Here is a 24,889-nt window from a genome sequence, read left to right on the forward strand (position 1 = left end):
TCTCATGGTGTTCTGGATAAACTACACTCTTCTTTCTGAACTGAAGGCTGTTCATGCTTTTCCAGCTGTGACCCTCTAACCTCACTTTCACTAGACTGCTTTGCTCAATCATACAAGTGCTGTTACACCATGAACACACTAACTCACACATTCACACACTCATATCATCTTCTATTGACTATTTTTTTGCTCCTCCATATCTGTTTCTCAGAGCTCTGTAGAACTAGCAAATTACTGCTGAAGCCCCCACTAACAGCACAGGACTAGAAGCATCACTAAGATTTATTCTTCTCATTTCTCTTGTCTATATCTGTTTCTAACTGCTGAAGACTATGGAGGATGATGTGATATATCTATGTAAGTCATTCATGTAACATTGATGGAAACACAAGAATTGAAGTTCAATTATTGTTGATATTATCTTTTATTGACATAGGTTGTATTTCTCTAGCTCATTTGTAACACATGGCACATGTGATCTTCATAACTCAGTCTGGCCACAGCAGTTCATTCCTATATATTCATTTTGCCTTATAAACATAATCCAGCATTTTTATAAGGTAGAGAGAACTCTGTGACCATCCACCCCCTCCCTCACCCTCTCTTGCTCCTGTCCAAAGAGCCTCTTTGTCTCCAGGGTTTTCTAGAAAATACTTTTCTCTCAAGAATTTTTTCACCCCCATCTCTAAGGACTCCACCTCCTCAAGTGGCTATTCCTTAAACCAGTTTAGTCATGGCCAAGCATAATTGCATGTTCTCTTACTTTCTCCTATGCAATAATGTAATGGCAACAGTAGTAGCCTTAGAATGCCCATATTCTGCTAAGAAGAGTTTTCAAAATACAGAAAATGATTCTCCTGAATCACAGATATATTTCTAGTTTCTGTCACAAATGGTTGGCATAAGAGGTAATCAGAAAATATTTGTTAGAGGACGGATCAAGACAAAGAATCGATTTTGTTAATGGAAGTTTAAGAAAATAATTATTGAGTCTAATTAATACCAGGCCTGTTGTGAGTTCACTCAGAATGAGAACCTGTGTCTTTCCCTCCCTGATCAGGAGTTCAGACCAGCCAGAATGTCCTGGGGAATATTTCAAATATGACATGGGAGTCAAAAGACACCTATATCTGGGCTGAGTGTCTCCAGAGAAGCTGGACTCCTCCTGAGCGCTCATCATGGAAAAACTCAGAGAAAGACCAAGAAAGGGGCTGTACCCTTGGTGTGGGTCCACAGCTGTGGGAACCCGGAAGGGTGGCAGCTCCTGACTCACCACATCCTGTGCGTCTCTGTCCTTCAGGCCCAGGGGCTCCTCCATCTGCAGAGCGGGAGCACTCCGAGTAGACGCCATGCTGTCCCTCCTCTCCGCTCTTCTCTGTCTTGGTCAGTTGTGGACACAGGGAGGGGGAGGAAGAAGAAGGGGACAGGGCAGCTCACATCCCTCGCTCCTGAAAAACCTCAGGTTCAGGCAGTTTCACTTGTTGATGTCTTGTTGAAAGAGAATCAACTTCGACTTTCTGGTGCAAATATCTGAGAAGGACTTTCTTCCAGGGCTGAGTCTGGGCCAGAGGACCCGCATGCAGACAGGTGAGTCCTCCCCAGGTTCTGTGTCCCACCTCTTACTTCACCCCCTGGGGCTCAGGAGGGAGCACAGAGGTCCTGGGATGAGGTGATAGAACAGGAGGGTGTTGGCCTGAGCTGGGGAATGAGGGAGGGAGGGAGGGTCTTTGTAATGCAGCCTCTGGTTTCCTTCCAGGGACCCTCCCCAAACCCACCATCTGGGCCAAGCCAGCCTCTGTGATCCCCTGGGGGAGTTCTGTGACCATCTGGTGTCAAGGGATCCGGGAAGCCCAGGAGTTCCATCTGTATATAGAAGACACAAAAATGTCTGTGGATAGACAGAAACCCCTGGAGTCCGGGGACAAGGCAAAATTCTTCATGAAAAAGATCTATGCAGGAAGATATTACTGTAACTACCGCAGCCCCACTGGGTGGTCAGAGCTCAGTGACTCCCTGAAGATGGTGGTGACAGGTGAGGGGACACTCAGGGGTCCCAGCCTCAGGCTCTGTCCTCAGGAAGGGGGTCTGCTCTCAGGGGGTCTCCCCTCTCACAGCCCAGCCCTGGGGGATATAAGGGAGGTGTGAGCCCCATCTAACATGCTGCCACCTCCTCTCCTAGGATTCTACAGCAAACCCAGCCTCTCAGCCTTGCCCAGCCCTGTCGTGACCTCAGGAGGGAACGTGACCCTCCAGTGTGGCTCAGTACAGGCATTTGACAATTTTGTTCTGACTAAGGAAGGAGAACACAAGCTCTCCTGGACCCTGGACTCACATCATCATGGCAATAAGAGTTTTCGGGCACTGTTTCCTGTGGACCTTATGAATCTTGGCCACAACTGGACATTCAGATGCTATGGATATTTTAACAAAACACCCCAAGGGTGGTCACATCCCAGTGACCCCCTGGATCTACTGGTCTCAGGTGAGTGGCCCTCAACTCATTCTTTCTAAGTACTGTCAGCTCAGACTCCTGTCCCCAAGACACATAAGAAGTTGGATGAGAGTCAGGGGGCTCTGAGTCATAGTCTCACAGCAGAGATCTGCCCCTCAGATCCACCCACCCCTTTTCACTCCTCCCCTCCCCTGGGTTTTGAAGGTGGCAGGTGGATAGGGGGAGTGTCTTCTGGGTGACACAAGACCAATGTATTAAAAGACTGTAGTGACTTAGGGACTCCAAGGTTACCCCCAGCCTCTCACCACACTTTTACCTTTATTCCCAGAACCCTCTGGAGGCCGCAGCCCTCCACCCACAGGGCCCATCTCCACAGCTGGTGAGTCACTGAGAACTCTGCTCAGAGGGGGTACAGACCACCCAGGGCAGTTCTGAGGGTCTATCAGGGGATCCAGTGTCCCTCAGACACTCAAGGATGGGCTGTGTCCCAGGGGGCTGGGAATCAGGCAGAGATACTGATATTCTCAGGGCTCCCTGGGCTCTGAGACTGGCAGGATAATTTAGGAAGTGCCCCCAAGAGTAGTCTCACCTTAGTGACCCTTAGAGGTCACCAAGACCTCCAAGGTTTAGGTGACAGGACCTTGACTCTGTCCATTTTGAGCTCCGTCAGCTCTCAATGTTGCACACTGGAAGGTCTGGGTTAATCAGGGAGTCTTAGAGGGAGGGTCAGCCTGAGCAGATCTGTTCCTTAGAGCTCTTCCTACACCTGCCTACTCACACCTACTCACCGGGGTCTGAAAGGTGCCAGGTGCATAGTAGGAGGTTTTGGGGGACCAAGGAAAGATTCAGAAGAAGAGTTTAAATAAAGTTGGGATTCAAGGGTCAGCTCCACACTTCAACTTCCTTCCTGTCCTCACTTCTAGAACCCGCTGAGGCACCACCCCCTAAAGAGCTCATCTACACTCTTGTTAGTCACTGGGGGCTGGGGGCTCAGGGGCAGCACAGACCCTCTCAGGACGGTTCTCTGTCTCTCAGATGACCTCCTGCCCCCAGAGACTCAGCACAGCAATATCTCTCAAAGGTGCTGGTAGTTCTCTGAATAGACGATGGGTAGAAGGTGGGACCACCTGGCTCCAGGGCTCTGAGGCTCTCAGGTGGCAGGTAGGATGGTCACGGCAGAGAGAGATGTCAGGGCCCAGTCTTAATGAAGAGCAGCCAGATTCATGTAGCAGACAGAATGGCAGCCTCCACATCTCACTGCCATTCTGATCTCCAGGAGGCTCTGATGATCAGTAACTCCTCCACACAGAGTCAGGCCTGCAGAGGGATAAGTGAGGTCTCTGTGGGAGGTGGTGGGTGTGTCCATGGGGGACAGGGGCTGCATCATGTGGACAGTCAGGAACCTGTTGGAATGCTGACATGGACACACCTTCCCCTGTGTGGCCTCAGTGTCCCCAAGTGTAAAAGGAGAGAACCACGGCCCAGAGCTCAGATTTCCTTTCAGGCTCTGAGCTCCTGGGAGAGGGGGCTCACAGGGAAGTTTCCAGGGTGTGATGATGGAGAGTGTCCCCTCTGTAGCAGTGGTGGTGACAGTGTACAGGGAGGGACAAACAAAACATGGCTCCTGGACATCCAGGTCCTGTCAGTCAGCTCAGACTCAGCTCAGAGGAGAGAGGGGACAAGACTCAGACCTGGGTCAGCTATCGGCTCTGCTCTGGGGCCAGGCTGTCTCTTCTCTTCTCTGAGTGTCGGGTTCTTGTCTTTTCATTCCTGGTCCCATCCTGCTCACAGGCTGCTGTGAGGTCAGGTGAATATAAGGGGTCTCACTGGGCTCAAGAGAGCAGGGCTCCCAGTGCAGCTAGACCTTCTCAAAGGGGGCATCAGGGCTCTGCAGGGTGGAGACAGATCCCAGGAGAGGTGCAAAGTTCACCCCAGATCCTTGTCCCTCCCGTGTCTCTGCAGTGCTAGGGACAGGCCATAACAAGGACCCTCAGCTCCAGATGGGACATGGACAGGACCCTGCAGATGAGGATCCCAGAGCACAAAGCAGGTGTCCACCTGGGGGGCAGCATGAGGACAGCACAGGGAGCCCACAGTCCTGGGTTCCAGGCCCAGCCCTGCCCCATCCAGGCTGGGTGACCTGGGGCATGTGGTGAACCTCTCTGAGCCTCAGTGCAATGGGGGTGGGGTCAGCAATCCGTGTGCCTGACTGTGGGGAGCGGGAGAGGAAATGGATGACAGCCCCCAGCACGGGCCTCACACATAGTAGGTGTTCATTAAATGGGATCTTTGGCTCATTCATGGCATCACTCGTGTCCAAGGTCTCCCATGGTACCTGGTTGTTCTGATTGGGGTCTTGGTGGCTCTCATCCTGCTGCTGTTCCTCCTTCTCTCCCTCCTCCTCCGACATCAGTGTCAGAGCAAAGGTAGGATGTCAGGTGAGTAGGGGACGGGGTGACCTGGGTCACACAGGGGGTCACTTAAGGCACCAGGCACAAGGAAACCTAATAGTTGGAGAAGGTCAGCTTAGAAAAAGAAATTCTTCAGAATCTCAATTCAGAAAATCTAGAATAAAACCCTCAATGTCAGCACAGAAGTACAAGTGTCAGGTGATCTGTCATTGTTTTCAACCCCATGAAATAAGAAACATACACACGGTGTGTGTTAAGGTTTCCTTCTTTCCTGTGAAATCACATTCGGTGGGGGGAGTCCTACAATTCCTGGACTGAGACGGTCCCTCCTGATCATCCCAGAGAGAGGCTCATGTCTAACCTCCTACAAGGGCACCAAACCCAGAGCCCTAAAACAGAGGCCTGTTTCTCAGGTAATTCCTGTCCCAAAAATCCCCCTGCCTGTAGCTCTGCTCTGTCCCTAACACTGCTGTCTCCTCCCCCAGCTCCAGCCCAGCTTCAGAAGCGGGAAAGAGCCCCTCTGACACAGGAGGAGGCAGCAGCCCGGGGGAGGGGAGCATGGGAAGTTCAGTCCATGAATGGGGGAGGGGTTAGGCAGGGAGAGTGTGGGGGTCAGGGGACTGAGGTCCACACTGAGTGACTGGACAACTCACCTCACCCCACCCCTGGGTTACTGGCCCATCTGGGAGCAGGGGGGAATCTGCAGCCTTGAGATCTCAGGGGCCCTGTCAGGACACACCTCCATTCTGCCCCAGCAGATGCTGCCATGAAGGACCCACAGACTGAGGAGGGCATAGAGGTGGACCCTGAGGTGAGACCCCTGTTCCTGTCCAGGCCACCAAGGAACTTCCTGTTGCCCATTTTAATCCAATGGACACTTCCTTGTTCTCACCTCACCTGGTTAACAGGAGCGTCCCACACTGACCTCTCCTTCTGGGCACTCAGGTTGTCTTGCTGTGACTCATTCCTCCTGGTTTATTGTGACATCATAGCCCCTCCTATGTGGTCCCCTTTGCTGGCCTCTCATCCTCTGTCTGACCTTGTTCAGCCCCAGGTCTCAGGAGGAGGCATGAATCAGTGAATCACACACAGGTCCCCAGGGCCCCCTTCATTCATTCACCAGCAGAAGTGACAGGTGCTCACTGTTTACTGGCTCCATTTAGGGGCCACAGTGCAGCCCTGACCAACACGGTCTCCACACTCCTCCAGCTCACCTGTGGGGGAGGGAGATACTGTGCAAACAAGGGGACAGTGTCCTAGAGAGAAAAGTGCAGTAAGAAAAATAAAGCAGGAGCAGGGGATAGAGTGTGTGGTGTGCAGGGGAAGAGAGACAGAGAAAATAGCAGGTGCAAAGGTTCTGAGTTAGGAACTGCTTCTTCACCGGGATGGGCCTTGTGGCTGAAAACAAATGACCAAGAGACAGCATGTTAGGATAAGAGTCAGGACCATAGAAGCATCCAGATGCCCCCAAGGCTTAGAAAGGCCCTTCAGGATCCATCAGGAGAGTGACTTGATCTGATTTAAAGTTTCACATCATCACTCTGACAACAGGTGGATGATTGACTGGAGGGTGTCACCAGTGGAACCAGGGGACACTGTCTCTGTCTCACTGTCTCTGCAGCAGAACAGGCATGAGGAAGTCCCCCAGGGAGTGATATACGCCCAGGTGAACCTCTCAAGATCAAGTCTCAGAGAGGGAATGGCCACCTCTGCTGCCCTGTCAAGACGGTTGCTGGACTTGAAGGACAGAAAAGCAGAAGAGGACAGACAGACTGACAGTCAGGTAAGTCCCATGCTTTCCAACCACCCAGACTCCCCCAACCCCAACCAGTTCCATTCTTCACTCTCCCCCTGCTCCTGACTGATGCACCTGATGCCCCCCAGGATGTGACCTATGTCCAGATGAGCCCCAGGCCCCTCAGACAGGAGACAACATCCCCTTCCTCCCCATCAGAGGAGCCCCCAGATGAGCACAGTGTGTACGCTGCTCTGGCCGTCCACTAGCCCAGGGAGGACCCAGACCCCACACTGCAGGGCGGGGGCCTGCAAGGAGCCCAGAAGGCATGACCCCCGCTGCCTGGAGACCTGGCATTGACCCCTAGCATCTCCTAGGACACTCTGGGGGTCACCGGATGCTGTACTCAAAGAAAACAAATATCCCTACACTTTGGAAATAAAGCAACAGACTTCTCAATAATTAATGTGTGACCCAAAACAGACATGAATGTTTTAAATTAAATGATAATGTGGGTTGGGGGGTGAGTGAAAAAGGTGAAGGGATTAAGTACAAATTGGTGGTTATAGGATAGCCACAGAGATGTAGATTATAGCACAAGCACTATGTTAATAATCTTGGGATAAATATATATGGGGCCAGGTTGGTGCTCAATGCAACAGGACCACTCTGAGAAGTACATGATTTTTTAACCATTTTGCCAGACATTTAAAACTAATACAGAATAATATTGAATGTAAACTGTAATAGAAAAATAAAAGTATATATAAAAATAAAATGATATTGTAAATATTACATGTCAGACCTATGATATAAGAGGATTACAAACCATAAATGAATGTATTAAAAAATAAAAAGCCATGGCCCTTGCCGGTTGGTTTAGTGACAGAGCATCAGCACAGCCTGTGGATATCCCAGGTTCGATTCCCAGGCAGGGCACACAGAAGTGATAATTTGCTTCTCTACTTCTCCCCCTCATCTTTTCTCTCTCTCTTTTTTCCCCCTCCTGCAGCCATGGCTTGGTTGATTTAAGGGAGTTGACCCCAGGTGCTAAGGATGGCTCTGTGGCCTGGGCCTCAGGTGCTAAAACAGCTCATTTTCAAAGCAGTGGAGTAACACTGAAGATGAGCAAAACATTGCCCCATAGAAGGCTTGCTGGGTAGATCCCAGTTGGGGCCCATGTGGGAGCCTGTCACTCTGCCTCCCTGCCTCACACTTAAATAAATAAATAAAAAATTAAAAGCCATAGAAAATCAATGGCCTAAGGCCTAGGCCCTAAGCTGTTATGTCAAAAATTTAGAAAATGATTGCATTGAATCTTTATATCCACAGATGACCAGACAAGAAAGACCTGGCATGTGTACACAATGGACTACAAATCAGCCATGAAAGGAATGAATGCTGTTAAGCTCATAACTGAGAGTTGATACTCTTTAACCAACCTCTCTCCTTTTCCCACACTCCCTGGGGTTAACCCCCATCCCACTCTCTGTTTCTACAAGTTTCACATTTATAACTTCCACAGGGATGTGAGATCCTTTAGTATTTATCTTTCTCTCTGTGATGTGTCTCCCTTAACAAAATGGTCTGAAAGTCCATTCATCTTGTCCCAGATAGCAGGATAGTCTTCCTCCTCCTGGTCAAATAACATTTCATTTTATCCATATTCAGACTCTGGAAAATTTTATAGATTATATCTTCCTTAAAAATGATGATTTTTAGAGTCAGCCCTCCACCTGGCTGTCCCTACAAACACCAAGTGATGACATTTCTGGAGAAATAGTGCACATGACACCTGATGAAGTCAGGAAGGATCATGAGGTCCAGAGAGAGTAGGGGCACCACTGTGGATTCCTCCTTCCCAGGCTCATGTCTGATTTTGTCCATCTATTCAGTTATTGAGACCAGCTTAATTCCTGTGAAATAAAGAGATGAAGACTCAATAATGTCGATCTGGTGCTGTAGTGATTAGAAATAAGGAACATTTTATTGCACACGAATAGAAGAGAGCATAAGGTTTTAGATGTAAGGACCCAAACCAGCCATGTGCAATGGGCCTTCATGTCACAGGGGTGGGAAGAGAAAGGGGGTCATTATAGACAGTCAAACAAGATAAAGAGATAAAATATACAATTAATGAAGGAAGAGTCCCATAAGGAGTGCTTTCAGTCACGTTCCTACACCCAAACCCTGTTTACTCCACTGCACAGTCTCAGAGGACAGTTTCCCCAGAATATGGTCCAGACTTTCTCCCACCACCTCCTGGGTCATCACATGGGCTCCAAGGCTCCACCTCCTGAACACTGCATTGTGTCCTCTGTGGTCACGTCCTGACTGCATCATGGGTCCTTTTCAAGCTGTGTCGAGCCTGAAATAGCAGCACCCCAAGGGCCACCAAGATCACTCCAGCCACAGCCATGTGGATGAGGTTCTCCACTGTGCAGTATTGGGGGCAGGAACCTAGAAAATGTGGGCAAAGAGGTCGCCATGTCAGGGCAGACCAGGGTCACCTCAGGACCCTGGATGTCCACCCAGGACACCTTTCTCTCCTTGACAAAACTTTATTCTCTGTGGGAGCCTGCAAGCTGACAGGGTCCTTGCAGCTTATATTTTTTAGGGAACAGAGGTGTGAGGGACTGGCAGTGAGCTGACAGGGTCCTTGCTGCCCATCCGCCCACCTCACTTGCTTGAATAAGTTGCTAAAGGCTAAGCTCTTGCCCACAACCTCTGATTGTTTAAATTGCTAAGAGGTAATTTACATGCCCTTCCTCTAACCCTTTGTTTGTTCTGCTGTTGGTTGATTTCAGTTATGCATGGTGAGGGGATTTCTGTTTATGCTTTAAGAGGATTCCTGTTTATGTCTCAGATTTATGACTTTGTATCAAAGACTTCTTTATTTGCATATGGCTCTGCGCTATAGAATAAAGCAAACCTTGGGTTTTGCTTTGCTCTGACTTGCTATCAACTTGTAGAGACCTCCAGATCCCCTTCTTCTTTTCTCTGAGTTTATTACTTCATTCCCCACGGTTCTCACTCAGGACCTGGTAAAGCACTAGCCATGCTGGTCTGTGGCACTCTGAGCTCAGCTCCATAATTTAGGATTTCTCCTACTTACCAATCTTGAGCTCAGAGTTTTTTTTGTGATCAGCTGATGGTGTCAGTTCTTCTTAAGAATCACGAAATGAGGGAGGGAGTGAGGACTTGGAAACACATAAGCCTTCCGCCTCATTCTGTGCTCTCAGATGTCCCACTTCTCAAGTCATAACTTCTGCACAGTCCCTCAGTGACCCTGTCTCTCCTCTGCCAGGTTTTCTCTGTTTCCTCATTGAATTCCCTCAGCCTCCTGTGATCTCTGACTCTACATGGACTCACTGTGGACCAGAGCTACCTGTGCCAAGGATTCAGGATTAGTGATAAAAGTGGTCATAACATAGACATGGTTGGGTCTGTGTTCTATGTTCAGTCTAACATACTCAATAGCTGATGAACCAGGGTCCATGAATGAGGGGCAGGTCTCAGGGGCTCTTGATTGTCATCCTCTGCAAAGCCCCCTAAACTCCCTCATTTATTACCAGCTCAGACTCTGCAGAGACAGGGCCCTGGGCTGAGTGAGGTCAGAAAGGACAGGGGCAGTGTCCCCTCACCTTACACCAAGGATCCAATGTGTCACTGAGATGTGACAGCAAGTACAGATTGGTGCCCTGTGAGCTGTAGACACCTGTAGGGCCCCTGTGGACTGAGGTCACAGGACTCATGGAGAATGGGGCATAGTCTGATCCAGCTAAATACTGGGTGGGACAAAAGTATTCTTACAGTTGTTTGTATAGAAAATAACATGATAATTCTAAATAGTACTACAAGAATAAACTATGTAATATACTGACAACTGTAAACTTACTTTTGCCGCACTGTATACTTTGATGTCAGACATGTGATGGTAGCAAATGGGCTGAGAACTTCATGGATGAATGGAAAGTGTCCCTTGAGCTCTGTGACTGGTACAGTTAGGTCATATTCTCTCCTAAAGTCACCCAATGCCTGACATAACTCTACCAGAGTTATGCTCAAGAGAGGGACAAGCTTCATAATGTCATGTCCTGAAGAGCTTCCCTGTGAGGCCCCTCTCCCAGGATCTCAGAGCCAGAACTGAAAGAAAATCTGAGCTCTGAGCCATGATTCTCTCCTTTACACTTGGGGACACTGAGGCCAAACAGGGGAAGGTGTGTCCATGTCAGCTTCTCCACAGGTGTCTGAACTCCTACATGACTCAACCACTGTCCCCCATGGAAATGGCCACCACCTCCCCTAACTTACCCCTCTGCAGGCCTGACCCTGGAGGAGGAGGGACCGATCATCAGAGCCTCCTGGAGATTAGAAATGGGGGTGGGATGTGGAGGCTGCCATCTTGCTACATGAGTCTGGCTGCTCCTCCTTAAGGCTGGGCTTCAACATCTTCCTCTGCCGTGACCACCCCATCTGTCACCTGCCAGTCTCGGAGCCCTGGGGCCCTGTGGTCCCACCTTCTACCATCATCTATTCAGAACTACCAGCTCCTCTGGGAGACAAGACTGTACTAAATCTCTGGGGGCAGAAGGTCATCTGAGAGACAGAGAACTGCCCTGGGGTGGTCTGTGCTCCCTCTGAGCAGAGTTCTCGGTGACTCACCAGCTGTGGAGATGAGCTCTGTGTCTGAGGGGCTGGGGCTTCCAGGGGGTCCTGGGAATGAAGTTACAACAGTGGTGAGAGGCTGGGGGTAACCCAGGAATCCAAAATCATTGTCTTCTTCTACATCTGACCTGTGTCATTCCAAAGACACTCCCCCTGCCCACCAGTCACCTTCAAAACCTAGGGAAGGGGGAGGGGGAGAATCATGTGGGAGGGTCCCTAAGAAGTAGAACTTTGCTGAGAGTCCATGGCCAGAGCCCCCTGACTCTCATCCAAATTCTGATGAGTCCTGGGGACAGGAGCCTGAGCTGACAGTGCTCAGAAAGAATGGGCTTAGGAACACCTCACCTAGGACCAGAAGATACAGGGGGTCACTGGGGTATGACCACTCCTGGGGTATTTTGTAAAAATGTCCATAACATCTGAATGTCCAGTTGTGGCTGAGATTCATAAGATCCACAGGAAACAGCGCCCGAAAACTCTTATTGCCATGACGATGTGAGTCCAGTGTCCAGGAGAGCTTGTGTTCGCCTTCCTTAGTCAGAACAAAACTGTCAAATGCCTGTACTGAGCCACACTGGAGGGTCACATTCCCTCCTGAGGTCACAACAGGGCTGGGCAGGGTTGAGAGGCTCGGTTTGCTGTAGAATCCTAGGAGAGGAGGAGGCAGCATGTTAGATGGGGCTCACACTTCCCTCATGTCCCTCAGGGCTGGTCTGTGAGAGGGGAGACCCCCTGAGAGTAGACCATCTTCCTGAGGACAGAGCCTGAGGCTGGGACCCCTGAGTGTCCTCTCACCTGTCACCACCAGCTCCAGGGAGTCACTGAGCTCTGACCACCCAGCGGGGCTGCGGTAGTTACAGTAATATCTTCCTGCATAGATCTTTTTCATGAAGAATTTTGCCTTGTCCCCGGACTCCAGGGGTTTCTGTCTATCCACGGACATTTTTGTGTCTTCTATATACAGATGGAACTCCTGGGCTTCCCGGATCCCTTGACACCAGATGGTCACAGAACTCCCCCAGGGGATCACAGAGGCTGGCTTGGCCCAGATGGTGGGTTTGGGGAGGGTCCCTGGAAGGAAACCAGAGGCTGCATTACAAAGACCCTCCCTCCCTCCCTCATTCCCCAGCTCAGGCCAACACCCTCCTGTTCTATCACCTCAGCCCAGACCCCTGTGCTCCCTCCTGAGCCCCAGGGGGTGAAGTGAGAGGTGGGACACAGAGCCTGGGGAAGGAGGACTCACCTGTCTGCACGCGGGTCTTCTGTCCCAGACTCAGCCCTGGAAGAAAGTCCTTCTCAGATATTTGCACCAGAAAGTCAAAGTTGATTCTCTTTCAACAAGACATCAACAAGTCAAACTGCCTAAACCTGAGGTTTCTCAGGAGCGAGGGATGTGAGCCACCCTGTCCCCTCCTTCTTCTGCCCCCTCCCCGTGTCCACAACTGACCGAGGCAGAGAAGAGCAGAGAGGAGGGACAGCATGGCGTCTGCTCGGAGTGCTCCCGCTCTGCAGATGGAGGAGCCCCTGGGCCTGAAGGACAGAGACGCACAGGATGTGGTGAGTCAGGGGCTGCCACCCTTCCGGGTTCCCACAGCTGTGGACACACAGCAAGGGGATGGCCCCACCCTGGGCCTGGCTTTGGGTTTCCTCAGGATGAGGACCCAGGAGAACTCCAGGTTGGCAGGAGTGTATGGTCAGCAGTATGTGAGGTCTCACCTGAATTCCATGTTCTCATCTTTCTGTCTGGTGAAATCCTGCTCAGAGAAGGAAGGACCCAGGTTCTCATCCTGACCTGGCCCCTGACAGTCTGGTTCTAAACAGTAGAATTGGATACTAACCATGGTTTCTGAGGGTGCTCATTTGTGAAAATTCTGCTGTGCCTTTTCCCAGAGTGACCATAGCATTTCCAATCTTTTCCCTGTGTCTGAGGGTACTGGTGGGGTCACATTCATGCCAACCCTTAGACTTTTCTGACATCTTAATATTAACCATCCACTGTGTGTATGGGCACCACCCTGTGATCTGATGTACATTTCTTCAATGATGTATAATGCTCTGCACCTCTTAGAAATATTACTGTACATTTTCATGTCAATATACCTTGCCAGTTAAATTTTTTCTTGTTTTTCTATTGTTTGCTGTCATATTACAGATGTGTACATATTCCTTCAATGATCTCATTACCCAGCCATTGTCTGATTTTGACATCATGAATACCTTCTCCCACTGAGTCCCACTATATGGTTTCCTCTACACTCCCTTGCTTGAGTCTACAAGGAACAGAAGTTCTTAATGTTGCTGAATTCCACTGTTTCCATTTTGCACTAACGTCATGGTCTTGTGTCTATTTGAAGACAACCTTGTCACCCACAAGCCAGTACAGTTGTTTTCTATGGGGATCTTTTTGTGAAAGAAAAATTAATTTATTTTGTTTTAACATTTTAACCTGTAGCCCATCTGACCCTGATTATCGCGTATGACCTGAGGCAGATAGGACGTCTACCATGACTGTAGTGAGCTGTCATGAAGGACGGTAGTGACAACTTCCCAAACTGAACTAGACATTGAACTCCAACAAAGTGGTTGTTGGTGTGTTTGTGACAAATGTTCACATGCTGGCGCTGTGGCTGCCTCCAAACATGATCCCTACCTGCCTGACTGGGCTCACTCTGTCCAAGTAACAGTGACTCCCTGCCTGAGGGGGACACTGGACTCAGGAGAGGAAACACCTGCACAGCATCATCCAATATCCAACTGAAATTTTTATGTGTACACCGCAGTTTCCGGTCCCATCTTATTCCCACAGCCTGGGTTGGTGTGGAGGTCACCATGAGGGACCTGAGGGTCATTGCACAGAATGGGATTCAGCTCCATTAGGTAGTAGATTAAGGTCACACAGGTTTTGGGTGCAGGCTTAACAGTACTCAGGATACCGGGTCCCCTGCTGGACCACACTGAGGACTCGTAGAAAGGCAGCGGTGTGCAGCAGTGGGGTGGGGGGATGTTGAGGGCAGGCTTGTCCTGACTCCATCCCCTGATGGGAACTCACTGGACATCTGACCTTAATAAACAGACACAGCATCTATTAGACTTATCATCTTTGACAAGTGGTGGTAGATAATGAATGTAAGAAATGAAAAAGAACATTTTTTGACATGTAGCACACACCTTGCACCAAGGTGAACTCAAAGTCCATCAGTATAAACTAATGTGAAACGCAGGAAAAAAACAGGTCGTCTTCAATGAGCTTTGACTTCATTATGTTTCTGTGGGGTGTTTTCTTTTTTCTCCAGCATTTATTTATTTATTTATTTATTTATTTATTTATTTATTTATTTATTTATTTATTTTTAATTTATAAATTTTATTTAGAAAATTAACTTGAACACGGTGACCTTGATCAATAAGAGCACACAGGTTTCAGGTAAACATTTCTATCGCATGAGAACTGTTGATTAGAAATGGCACCAAAAGCACAATAAATAAAAAAATAGTTGTGTTTGACTTTATTAAAATAATAATGAATAAGAGTCAAAGAACAATATATCAAGAAAGTAAAAAAAACATACAAAACTGGAGAAAACATTGGCAAATATGTACCTGATAATATCTAGTCTCAAATATGTCAAGCACCCATGGAACTCAAACACACACAGACACACACACATACACACACACACATACACACACACACACACACACACACACATACAGTTTTTTTTTAATGGTCAAAGGACTTGAGTAGACATTTCTACCAAACATATTTTTCAAAGAAGACATGTTTCTACAAACAGACAATGAGCCCAGGGGAAGATGCACCCTGTCACCAGTTGTTAGGAAAACAAAAAAGAAGATGACAGTGACAAAGGCCACCGTGATGGTGGTGAGATCAGAAGCCCCAGCTCTGCTCACCCACAGAGGTAACAATTTACCACCATCCACAGACAAAGATACCTTCACAGATGTTCTAGGGTGACATTGTGAGGCCCCAGCACCCAGCGGAGCACAAAGTTAAAGAACTTCTCTTTACCGGCCTCAGCCTTCCCACAAGCCAGCAGAGCTCAGCACAGAGAGACACCCTTCACTGTGACTTCTCCTGGGGGGGGTGAGCCTCTGACCCCCCAAAACCTCTCCAGGTACTGCTTGCGAGGCCAGCCTCTGTCCTGTCAGGGGCTCAGCAGGGCTGGACACAGAAACACAAGGAGGGTACCCAGGAATGGGCATGTGGGTCTTCACAGCTCGCCCACCACGAACCATGCAGCTGGCATGGATGTTCCTCACAAAACTGAAAACAAAACTTTCCTGTGACCCCGCTCTGTCTCTCTCTGGGTGTCCGTTGAAAGGAAATGAAATCAGGATCTGAGAGAGGCGCCTGCCCCCCCCCATGTTCACTGCAGGGTTCCTTCACAGCTGCCGAGACGTGGACATCACCAGTGTCCGTCCACGGGTGCACGGATAAAGAAAATGTGGTGCGTATTGACACAATGGAATGCCGCTCAGTCTTAAAATGAAGAAAACACTGCCACGTGGAACAACATGGATGAATGAGCCCGGAGGACATTAGGTGGCAGTGGAATTAGCCAGACGCAGTGAGGTAAATACCATGTGACTCACTTACATGTATAAAGTTTGTTTTTTAAAAAAGCTGGACTCATAGTAAAAAATGGGAAAATAGTGGTTACCAAAGGCTTTGGGAAAGAAAAAAGAGGAGATACGAATCACAACATAGAAACTTTCAGTTAAACCATCAATAAGTTCTGGAGATCTGATGTTGATCCTAGTTATAAATAATGACTCGTTTCCTTGAGATTTGCTAAGGGTAGATGTCAAGCATTCTCACCTCCTGCGAAGAAAACCAGGAATCTATGGGAGTTGATGAAAATGTTAGTTATTTGAATGGGGTGATCTTTGAAAGATGGACATATATTGACATATATATAAAAGCACCAAGATTTATTTATTAAATGTACGCAATTCCCATTTGTTATTATACCTCAACCTGAAGAAGAAGAAACCAAGTTTCTGGTTAACTGATTTTTTTTTTTTAATGAAAGTAAAGAATTCGCAGCAAACGCAAGCACTAATATATAAGAGTTGGGAACACAACAGATCTTCCTCCTGCCAACCATTTTATGACATTACTATTTCTATATTAGTTTGGGAAGGAAATAGTGCATGTTATAAACTTAACAGCAGCTGTGACTTACAAAGGGCAGTGAGACAACTTAATACCCTTCCCCGACTTCAGACTCTAGGGAAACAAAAGGAGATCCTTCGATATGATGTGTGTTCACCCTCGCGGTTCAGGTCAGACCCCCAGCACTTGCCGTCCGCATAACGAGAAGAAGCCAGTCATCTTCCTGTGTGATAGGCACCCTGTGAACAGTACAGACTGTAATGTGAGGCCCCTGCCCACCACATCCTGTGAATCTGTCACTTTCCTCAGCTCCTGCTACCTACCCAACAGTACAGTGTCATGTTCCCCAATTTCCTCAATGTCCTGGGGTTTGGTGAGTCCTGGAAAGGAAGGGAGGGACAGGTCATGGTGGACATCTGGACTCTCTTGTGGCATATGACCAGATTGCATGGATGGGGCACATGGGAGCATGAATTGACTGGGGACAGATCACCTCTGCTGTGTTTTCCTTCCAGGATTATATCTGAGCCTGAGCATCCGGACACATGTGGGTGAGTCCTCCCCACACCCTCACTCTCATGTGAACAGGACGTCTGGGAGTGAGAGGGGTTGGGGCTTCTGTGGATGACACTGAAGGGCCCGTGGTGAGACTTCTGAAAATACAATGAGGGCAGCATGCCCTGGGCTATCCCATTTCTTCCTGGACAATCTTGCTAGTCTCTTCCTGCAGGCTAAGCTCATGTATGTACTCACATGAGGGAGGTTGTGAATTTCCAAAGCTATGGTCTTGTTACCAGACAGGCACTGGCTCTGGAGTGTATCAGCCTCTGGCCTGCCCATAGTACTGTTATAAAGTACTGCACCCCAGACTCTGAAAGGCACTGTACCTCATTTCATTGAGTTCATGTAGAGACACCCAGTCCAGATGAATTTTTTTTATTAAATAATTTTACTTTTTTAATGGGGATAAATTCCTGCCTACAGATTTATTTTATTTTATTTATTTATTTATTTTAGAGGAAACAGAGATAGAGAGAGAGAGAGAGAGAGAGAGAGAGAGAGAGAGAGAGAGAGAGAGAGGAAAGGGGGGAGAGCAGGAAGCATCAACTCCCATATGTGCCTTGACCAGGCAAGCCCAGGGTTTCGAACCAGCGACCTCAGCATTCCAGGTCGATGCTTTATCCACTGTGCCACCACAGGTCAGGCCCAGATGAATTTGAAGAGTTTTATCAGAGGAGATTTATTAACCTTGTGTGTGACAGGTACAAGGTGCCTGTTAGCTGTTACACTCGCCGGGTAAAACAGACACTGGAGACGTTTGGAGAGTTTCAGACAAAGTTTTATGGCCAAGAGAAAAAAAGAACAAAACAAAGCAAAATTAACCTGCGCAGGGGTGGACCCTCAAGTGGTAGTCACAAGAGCCACACCGAGCGCCTACAATCTAGGGGTTTTTATAGCGTAGCAAGCAAGCAGTTCATACAGAAGCGAATTTGGCGTTTAGCAATTGGCTCCTCCAAATTAAATTTTTAGTCATGTGCCTTAGTAACCAGTCATACAGTTGAAAGCCCCCAGCTGGAAATGTCCCTATCTATCCCTTAGGATGTGGTCACATTAACTATCTTAGGAGTTTTTACGACTTCCTTATCTCAAGGACTTATCAGCTCCTAGTCATCCTGGGAGTCTAGCGACTTCCCTATCTCTAGGACTCATCTGTCTTATTCATCCTGGGAGTCTGGTCTCATCTATTCCGGGAATGTGCTGTACTTACTGGACCAGTTCTTTTTAAGTTATTTTACCAAGCCTATTAATGTATTTTATAGTTTTTATTCGAATGTCACATTTCCTCCTCTTCTTTGTCCTAGTTAAATCCTTAACTATAACGAAGATTCTTCGGCGTTGGTATGGCTGAGATAAAACTATTATTTTAACTGTTTCTATTCTTTCTGCCTTGCATTTTTCTTCTCTGTACTAACTTCTTACAACTTGCACAAACCTTCTGCAACTTACACAAATCTTCTGCAACTTACATAAACCTTCAACTTTTATGCACTTTCTTATCCAGAAATAACTGGCCTTCATAACAACTTGCTTTTCCTTTTCTTTTCAAAAGTACCTCTATACCTTATACCTTCTATTATCAAAACCATACAATTCCTTTCTAGTCAAAACTCTTGATTTTTTTTTTAAAAACCTTAACCTTCAGCAAAGACTAAGTTAGTACTAAGTAATCCTCTTTTAAAGATTGCTTTTTTGGAGGTGTCCTTTTCATAAGTAGCCTATTGGACACATGACTAATATTCATAGGTTATTCTATAGTGGTAGCTATGAGCATATATATAATTTTCATTTACCTTATAGCTTCTCTCTCAGCCAAGGGACTTACACCCCCTTTCTGTATACTCATAGCAGTACATGCATCAAACCTTAAGATGACTTACTTGGCTTTCCTTTACCTTAGTTTCCCTCCCTCCCTAAAGTCTCCATGCGTGGACCAGTTAACTTCTGGTTTGTGGCTGAAGCAGGGCATGCTGTCCTTCTCAGGGTCAGCTTACAAGGGTTGGCAGGGTCAGTCTTCGCTGTCCACAAAGGTGTCTCTGCTGGGACTGCAAGCTTCAGCCGGCTGCGGTGGACCCAGGCGGGTATGCCTTCTACCTTGGCAGTAGTGGGGGTGCTCAGGATCATGGTGTGTGGACCCGTCTACGTGGGAGTCAGTCCTTGGGTGATGTACTGCTAGAAGTGCCTCTTGGACAGTCTTATTTGGGATACCATTGTCCTGGCTCCGGTGGAGTTGGCAGTGGAAGTCCTTTGAGTTGGTCCTTCTGCTGGTCTCTAAGCGCCTGTACTTCTGCACGTATTAGTTGTAATGCCTGTAAGGACTTTAGAAAACTTTGATTAGAACCCTTAATTTCTTCCCTTGTTATTTGTGGAACCAAAGGAGTTGGTTGCCCATACATTAACTCATAAGGAGTCTATTTTCCTGTATAAGGTGTATTTCGAACCCTATATAATGCAAAAGGGAGTAGCTCTACCCAATTTTCGCCAGTCTCCTCTCTTAACTTAATTATAGTCTCTTTAAGGGTCCTATTCATCCTCTCGACTTGCCCTGAACTTTGAGGCCAATAAATGCAGTGTAATTTCCAATTGATCCCTAATCTTTTTGCCAATTCCTGTGATATTTTGGACACAAAAGCAGGTCCATTATCTGACCCTACAGCAATGGGAATGCCATATCGTGGAATGATTTCTCTTAAAAGTATTTTACAAACTGTTGAAGCAGTTTCTCCTTTTGTAGGAAAAGCCTCAGTCCATCCAGTAAAGGTGTCTATTAGAACAAGCAAATATTTGTAGCCTAATTTCCCTGGAGTCATTTCGGTAAAGTCTACTTCCCACAGTTCTCCAGGAGCTTTTCCTCGGTGCCTGATGAGAGGAGGTAATTTCTTATTGACAGCATTTACTTTGGCGCAGGCCTGACACCTAGACACAACAGAGTGTATGATATCTCTGATTTCCGCTCCCTCATAATATTTTCTTACTAGATGTTCTAGTTTTTGTTGTCCTAAGTGGGAGCTGCTATGTATTTCTTGAATTATTTGTCTTAACACTCCTTGTGGTAGGTATATTCTGCTGTCTGGTAATTCTATCCATCCCTGTTTACTTTTCTTACCCCCTAGTTGCTTACCTTTCTCTTCTTCTTTTGGCTCATACCTCGGTTCTATTTGTAAAGTAGGGGGTGGGATGAGTAGCAGTTGGTTAGTGTGTTCCTCCTCTTCTGCTGCATTCCGTGCCGCTCGATCAGCAAAGTGGTTTCCTTTTACTATAGGGGAATCCCCCTTTTGATGTCCTTTGCAATGTATTATTGCCACCTTTTTAGGCAACCAAATGGCTTCTAATAGAGCTAAAATTTCATCCTTATTTTTAATTTCTTTTCCTGCAGTTGTCAACAACCCACGCTCCCGGTAGATGGCGCCATGTACATGGGCAGTGGCAAAGGCATATCTACTGTCTGTATAGATGTTGGCACTTTTCCCTTCAGCAATTCTAAGGGCCTGTGTGAGTCCAATAAGCTCAGCCCGTTGTGCAGATGTGCCTTTAGGCAGTGCCTTTTTCCATAACACAGTATCTTATGTGGTCACCGCAGTTCCAGCATACCTTTGCCCATCCCGAACATAGCTACTTCCATCTGTAAACAGAGTTAAATCTGCCTTCTCATAGGCCTGATCCCGTAGATCTGGTCTGGCTCCTGTAATGGTATCTAATATTTGTCTACAGTCATGGATCACCGATGAGTCTGGCAACGGGAGCAATGTAGCAGGATTCAAGGCCGTTGTTTTCAAAAATTGTATTGCGGGGGGGTTCAGCAACTGTGCCTGATACTGTGTTAGTCGGGCATTCGAGATCCACCTATCCGGTGGAGCCCGCAGCACTTGTTCTAAATAGTGCTCTCCAATGACCTGAATGTCTTGACCCAGAGTCAGTTTACTGGCCTCCTTAAGAAGGATGGAGGTAGCAGCAAGTGCTCTCAAACAATTGGGCCATCCTGATGACACAGGATCTAGTCTTCTGGACAGATAGGCTATTGGTCTTTTCCAAGGTCCTAGTTCTTGACAGAGGACCCCTAGAGCAATGCCCTTCTTCTCAGTCACAAATAGTTGAAAAGACTTAGACAAGTCTGGCAGGGTTAATGCCGGGGCTGCAACTAGGGCCTCCTTAAGTTTTTGAAAAGACTCTCGTGCCTCCTCTGTCCATACAAATTGTTCCTCTTTTCCCCGTGTTAACTCATGCAAAGGTTTGGCCAGCTCTGCAAATCCCAGTATCCAAAGTCTGCAATATCCCACGGCACCTAAAAATTCTCGTACTTGTCTTTTACTTACAGGCTCAGGAATCTGTAATATAGTCTGAATTCTTTGGCTAGACAAACTACGTTGTCCTCCCCTCAAGTCATACCCCAAGTAACTCACGGTTTGGGTGACAATTTGGGCCTTCTTAGCAGATACTCGATAGCCCATCCGTTGCAATTCTTGGAGTAGTTCTAACGTAGCTTCTTGGCAACTCTCTTGGTTTGGGGCTGCGATAAGGAGATCGTCCACATACTGCAGCAGCACAATTGAAGAGTGGCCGGCTCGAAACTCCTGTAAGTCTTTGCACAAAGCCTCATTAAATATGGTTGGGGAATTCTTAAAACCCTGAGGGAGCCTGGTCCAAGTGTATTGGCCTGAAAGTCCATTCTCAGGATCATTCCACTCAAAGGCAAACATTTCCTGACTTTGCTTTGCTAATGGAATGCAAAAGAAGGCATCTTTCAAATCCAATACTGAATAGAAAACATGAGTCGGTGGCAATGAACTTAATAGGGTATAGGGGTTTGGCACAGTAGGATTTATGGTCTCTACCCGAGCATTCACTTTACGCAGGTCCTGCACTGGGCGATAGTCCTGTGTTCCAGGCTTTTGTACTGGCAGTAGAGGAGTGTTCCAGGCAGATTGGCATTCCCGGAGAATCCCGGCTTCTAATAAGCACCTCAAGTGCTGTGCTATACCCTGTTTAGCCCGAGCAGGTACAGGATACTGTCTGATGCGTACTGGGCTGGCATCACTCTGCAACAGCACTACTACAGGCGGCTGATGTACTGCCAATCCCGGAGGATTATTCTCTGCCCAAACTCCAGGAACCTGCTGCTTTATTTCCTCGGGGATTCCCGTAAACCCGCTCTTACCTTCCGGGAGGGAGACAATCAGATATTCTTCTGATATTGGTACAGTCACTAATACCTTGCCTTCTGCATTCTTCTCCTGGTTGAAGGTTATTGTTGCTTGAAATTTTTGCAACAAATCTCGTCCCAACAGCGGGTAAGGGCAGTCTGGAATAATCAGGAATGAATGAGTAATAGTCCCTCGCGCCAGGTCTGTAATCCATGCAGTGGCTCGAGGATATGAGACAGCTTTGCCAGTGACCCCTATTACCTTTGTGGATTCCTTTTGTAATGTCCCAAGTGGTCTCTTTAGGACAGAATAAGTGGCCCCCGTGTCAACTAGGAAGGTAGTTGGTTTCCCTTCAATTGACAGTGTGACCATAGGCTCCTGGGGGCCAACAGAAATGGAGCCTTGTTCCTGATTTACGGCCTGTAGCTTAGGGCAATCCTTCTTCTAATGACCTTTCTCTTTGCAATAAGCACACTGGTCTTTATCTAGTTGCTTCTGCGGGAAAGTTCCCTTCTTTTCCTTAAAGGGCTGCTGTTTCCCTTTTGGTCCTTTTGATTGCTGTGCCAAGAGTAGTTTTACAGCTGTTCTCCCTAACTCAGGGTCATCACGATTGACAAAGACTCTCTGTGCTATTTCTAATAATTCACTCCTATTCTTTCCCTCAAATCCTTCTATTTTCTGGAGCTTCTTTCTAATGTCTGGGGCTGCCTGAGTGACGAAGGTTATGTTTATTAGCTTGCGATTTTCCTCTGCCTCAGGGTCAATAGGGGTATAAACCCGGTAGGCCTCCATTAGCCGCTCTAAATATGCAGCAGGGGACTCATCCTTCCCCTGAGTTACCTCACCTACCTTACTAAAGTTGGTTGGTTTCTTAGCAGCTGCCCTTATTCCCCTTAATAGAGCCTGGTGATATTGGGTAAGCGATTCCCTATCCCTGACATTGTTTGGATCCCAACTGGGGGGCTCCTGGGGAGCGTCCTCTCTAGTTCCCTTTCAGTGCCCCCCCTCTTCCCTAAATACTTTTTCAGCTTCTTGGCTGATGCGGGTTCTTTCTTCCGTTGTGAACAAAGTGTGCAAAAGCTGCTGGCAATCATCCCAAGTTGGTTGATGGGTCCTGAAAACAGTCTCAAGCAAAGAAATTAACCCCTGAGGTTTCTCTGAAAATGACGGGGTCTGATGTTTCCAATTATAAATGTCACTAGTAGAAAAAGGAATATAAATCATTTGGGACAGTGCATGTGGTCCTTCATCTAGTGGGGGCAACACCTCCCTAAGAGGTAACATTGGGGCACCTTCAGCAAAGGAAGGTTGAGCATAAGGGGTCCCCCCCCGGTGTGGGGAGGACTCTGGACATTCTCGGGCACAGTTGAATCTGGCTCCCTGGGCTTCTGATAAGGAGGAGGATAATTTACAGGGTCTACTATATCCTCAGTAACATCAGAAAGGACCGGATACGATTTGGGAGGCTTCTTTCAGGTGCAGGTGGAGCGGAGGGAGGGCGAGGCTTAATGTCCGCAGCGCTCACACAAATAGCTCTCTTAACCTTTTGATTTGCTTTTATGCACCTCTTAATGTACCCAGGTTTGTCTGTAGCTACATCTATCCAAACATCTATATACACATATTGATCTGAGTGAGGCACCTGATATATAATGGCCCTTACTGCAAAAACTATGGGCAGATCAAAGGTTCCCTCAGATGGCCATCCAACCTTAAGAGATGGCCACTCCACTTGGCTTAAGGTCCGGAGAGTTTCTCGATCGGGTGGAGGTCCCCCATAACCCTGAGCTCTCTTCTGAAAATCAGAGAAGTTACTTAAAATGCAATCAAGGGGGGATTTAAGAGTAGATTCTTGCTGTCCCATCTCGCGGTACTTGTTCTTCTCAGCCAGGTATGCTTCTAGTCCTACAAAGACAACACACAGGATTCCCCACCCTATAAGCAGGGTGATCCAGATAGACGAGCGTTGATCACACTGTACTGGCAAACAAATTAATACCAAACACAACAGTGCAGCAAATCCCAGGAGGGCAATACACAAAATTTCCCACACAATCATTCAGGCTAAACAAACAACCAGACAGCAGCGCGGCGCGGCGCGAGTGAGCTCACTACTTTGAAACGATCGATCGATTTCAGACAGAAACAGAAACCTCGGCCGGCAGCGTCCTGCCCTTTGGCCCGAGTGTCTGGGTGGGTCACTGACAGCGTCCTGTCTGCCACCACAGACTGTAAGTGCTCCGGAGCCAGATTACAAAAACAAGAAATTCTACAACAAAATACTCACCAGCTCAAACAGCTGTTCCGCCTGTCCCCAGTCAAGATTCCCGTAATGGGCAATCCCGGACGAGCCCCCATAAAATGTTACACTCGCTGGGTAAAACAGACACTGGAGACGTTTGGAGAGTTTCAGACAAAGTTTTATGGCCAAGAGAAAAAAAGAACAAAACAAAGCAAAATTAACCTGCGCAGGGGTGGACCCTCAAGTGGTAGTCACAAGAGCCACACCGAGCGCCTACAATCTAGGGGTTTTTATAGCGTAGCAAGCAAGCAGTTCATACAGAAGCGAATTTGGCGTTTAGCAATTGGCTCCTCCAAATTAAATTTTTAGTCATGTGCCTTAGTAACCAGTCATACAGTTGAAAGCCCCCAGCTGGAAATGTCCCTATCTATCCCTTAGGATGTGGTCACATTAACTATCTTAGGAGTTTTTACGACTTCCTTATCTCAAGGACTTATCAGCTCCTAGTCATCCTGGGAGTCTAGCGACTTCCCTATCTCTAGGAC

The 24,889-nt window shown here is 47.6% G+C and overlaps 2 protein-coding genes across 2 annotated transcripts in view; one reads left to right on the forward strand and one right to left on the reverse strand.

The window, feature by feature from the left end:
• Positions 1-12,980, reverse strand: part of LOC136399389 (leukocyte immunoglobulin-like receptor subfamily A member 6) — a 56,645-nt gene extending 43,665 nt beyond the window's left edge. Inside the window, exon 1 of the mRNA XM_066374473.1 lies at positions 12,714-12,980. Coding sequence (XP_066230570.1) covers positions 12,714-12,747 — 34 coding nt within the window. The 5' untranslated portion in view covers positions 12,748-12,980. The remainder of the gene's footprint in view (positions 1-12,713) is intronic.
• Positions 1,350-7,017, forward strand: LOC136397193 (leukocyte immunoglobulin-like receptor subfamily B member 4). The gene is made up of 9 exons (XM_066371761.1): positions 1,350-1,383; positions 1,552-1,587; positions 1,757-2,032; positions 2,180-2,482; positions 2,781-2,831; positions 4,774-4,890; positions 5,622-5,674; positions 6,485-6,647; positions 6,725-7,017. Exons 1-9 carry the CDS (start codon positions 1,350-1,352, stop codon positions 6,865-6,867), a joined length of 1,176 nt encoding a protein of 391 aa, XP_066227858.1. The 3' UTR covers positions 6,868-7,017.
• Positions 12,981-24,889: the final 11,909 nt, after the last annotated feature.

The sequence above is a fragment of the Saccopteryx leptura genome, chromosome 3, assembly GCF_036850995.1.
Source record: "Saccopteryx leptura isolate mSacLep1 chromosome 3, mSacLep1_pri_phased_curated, whole genome shotgun sequence".
In the NCBI taxonomy this organism is placed as follows: Eukaryota; Metazoa; Chordata; class Mammalia; order Chiroptera; family Emballonuridae; genus Saccopteryx; species Saccopteryx leptura.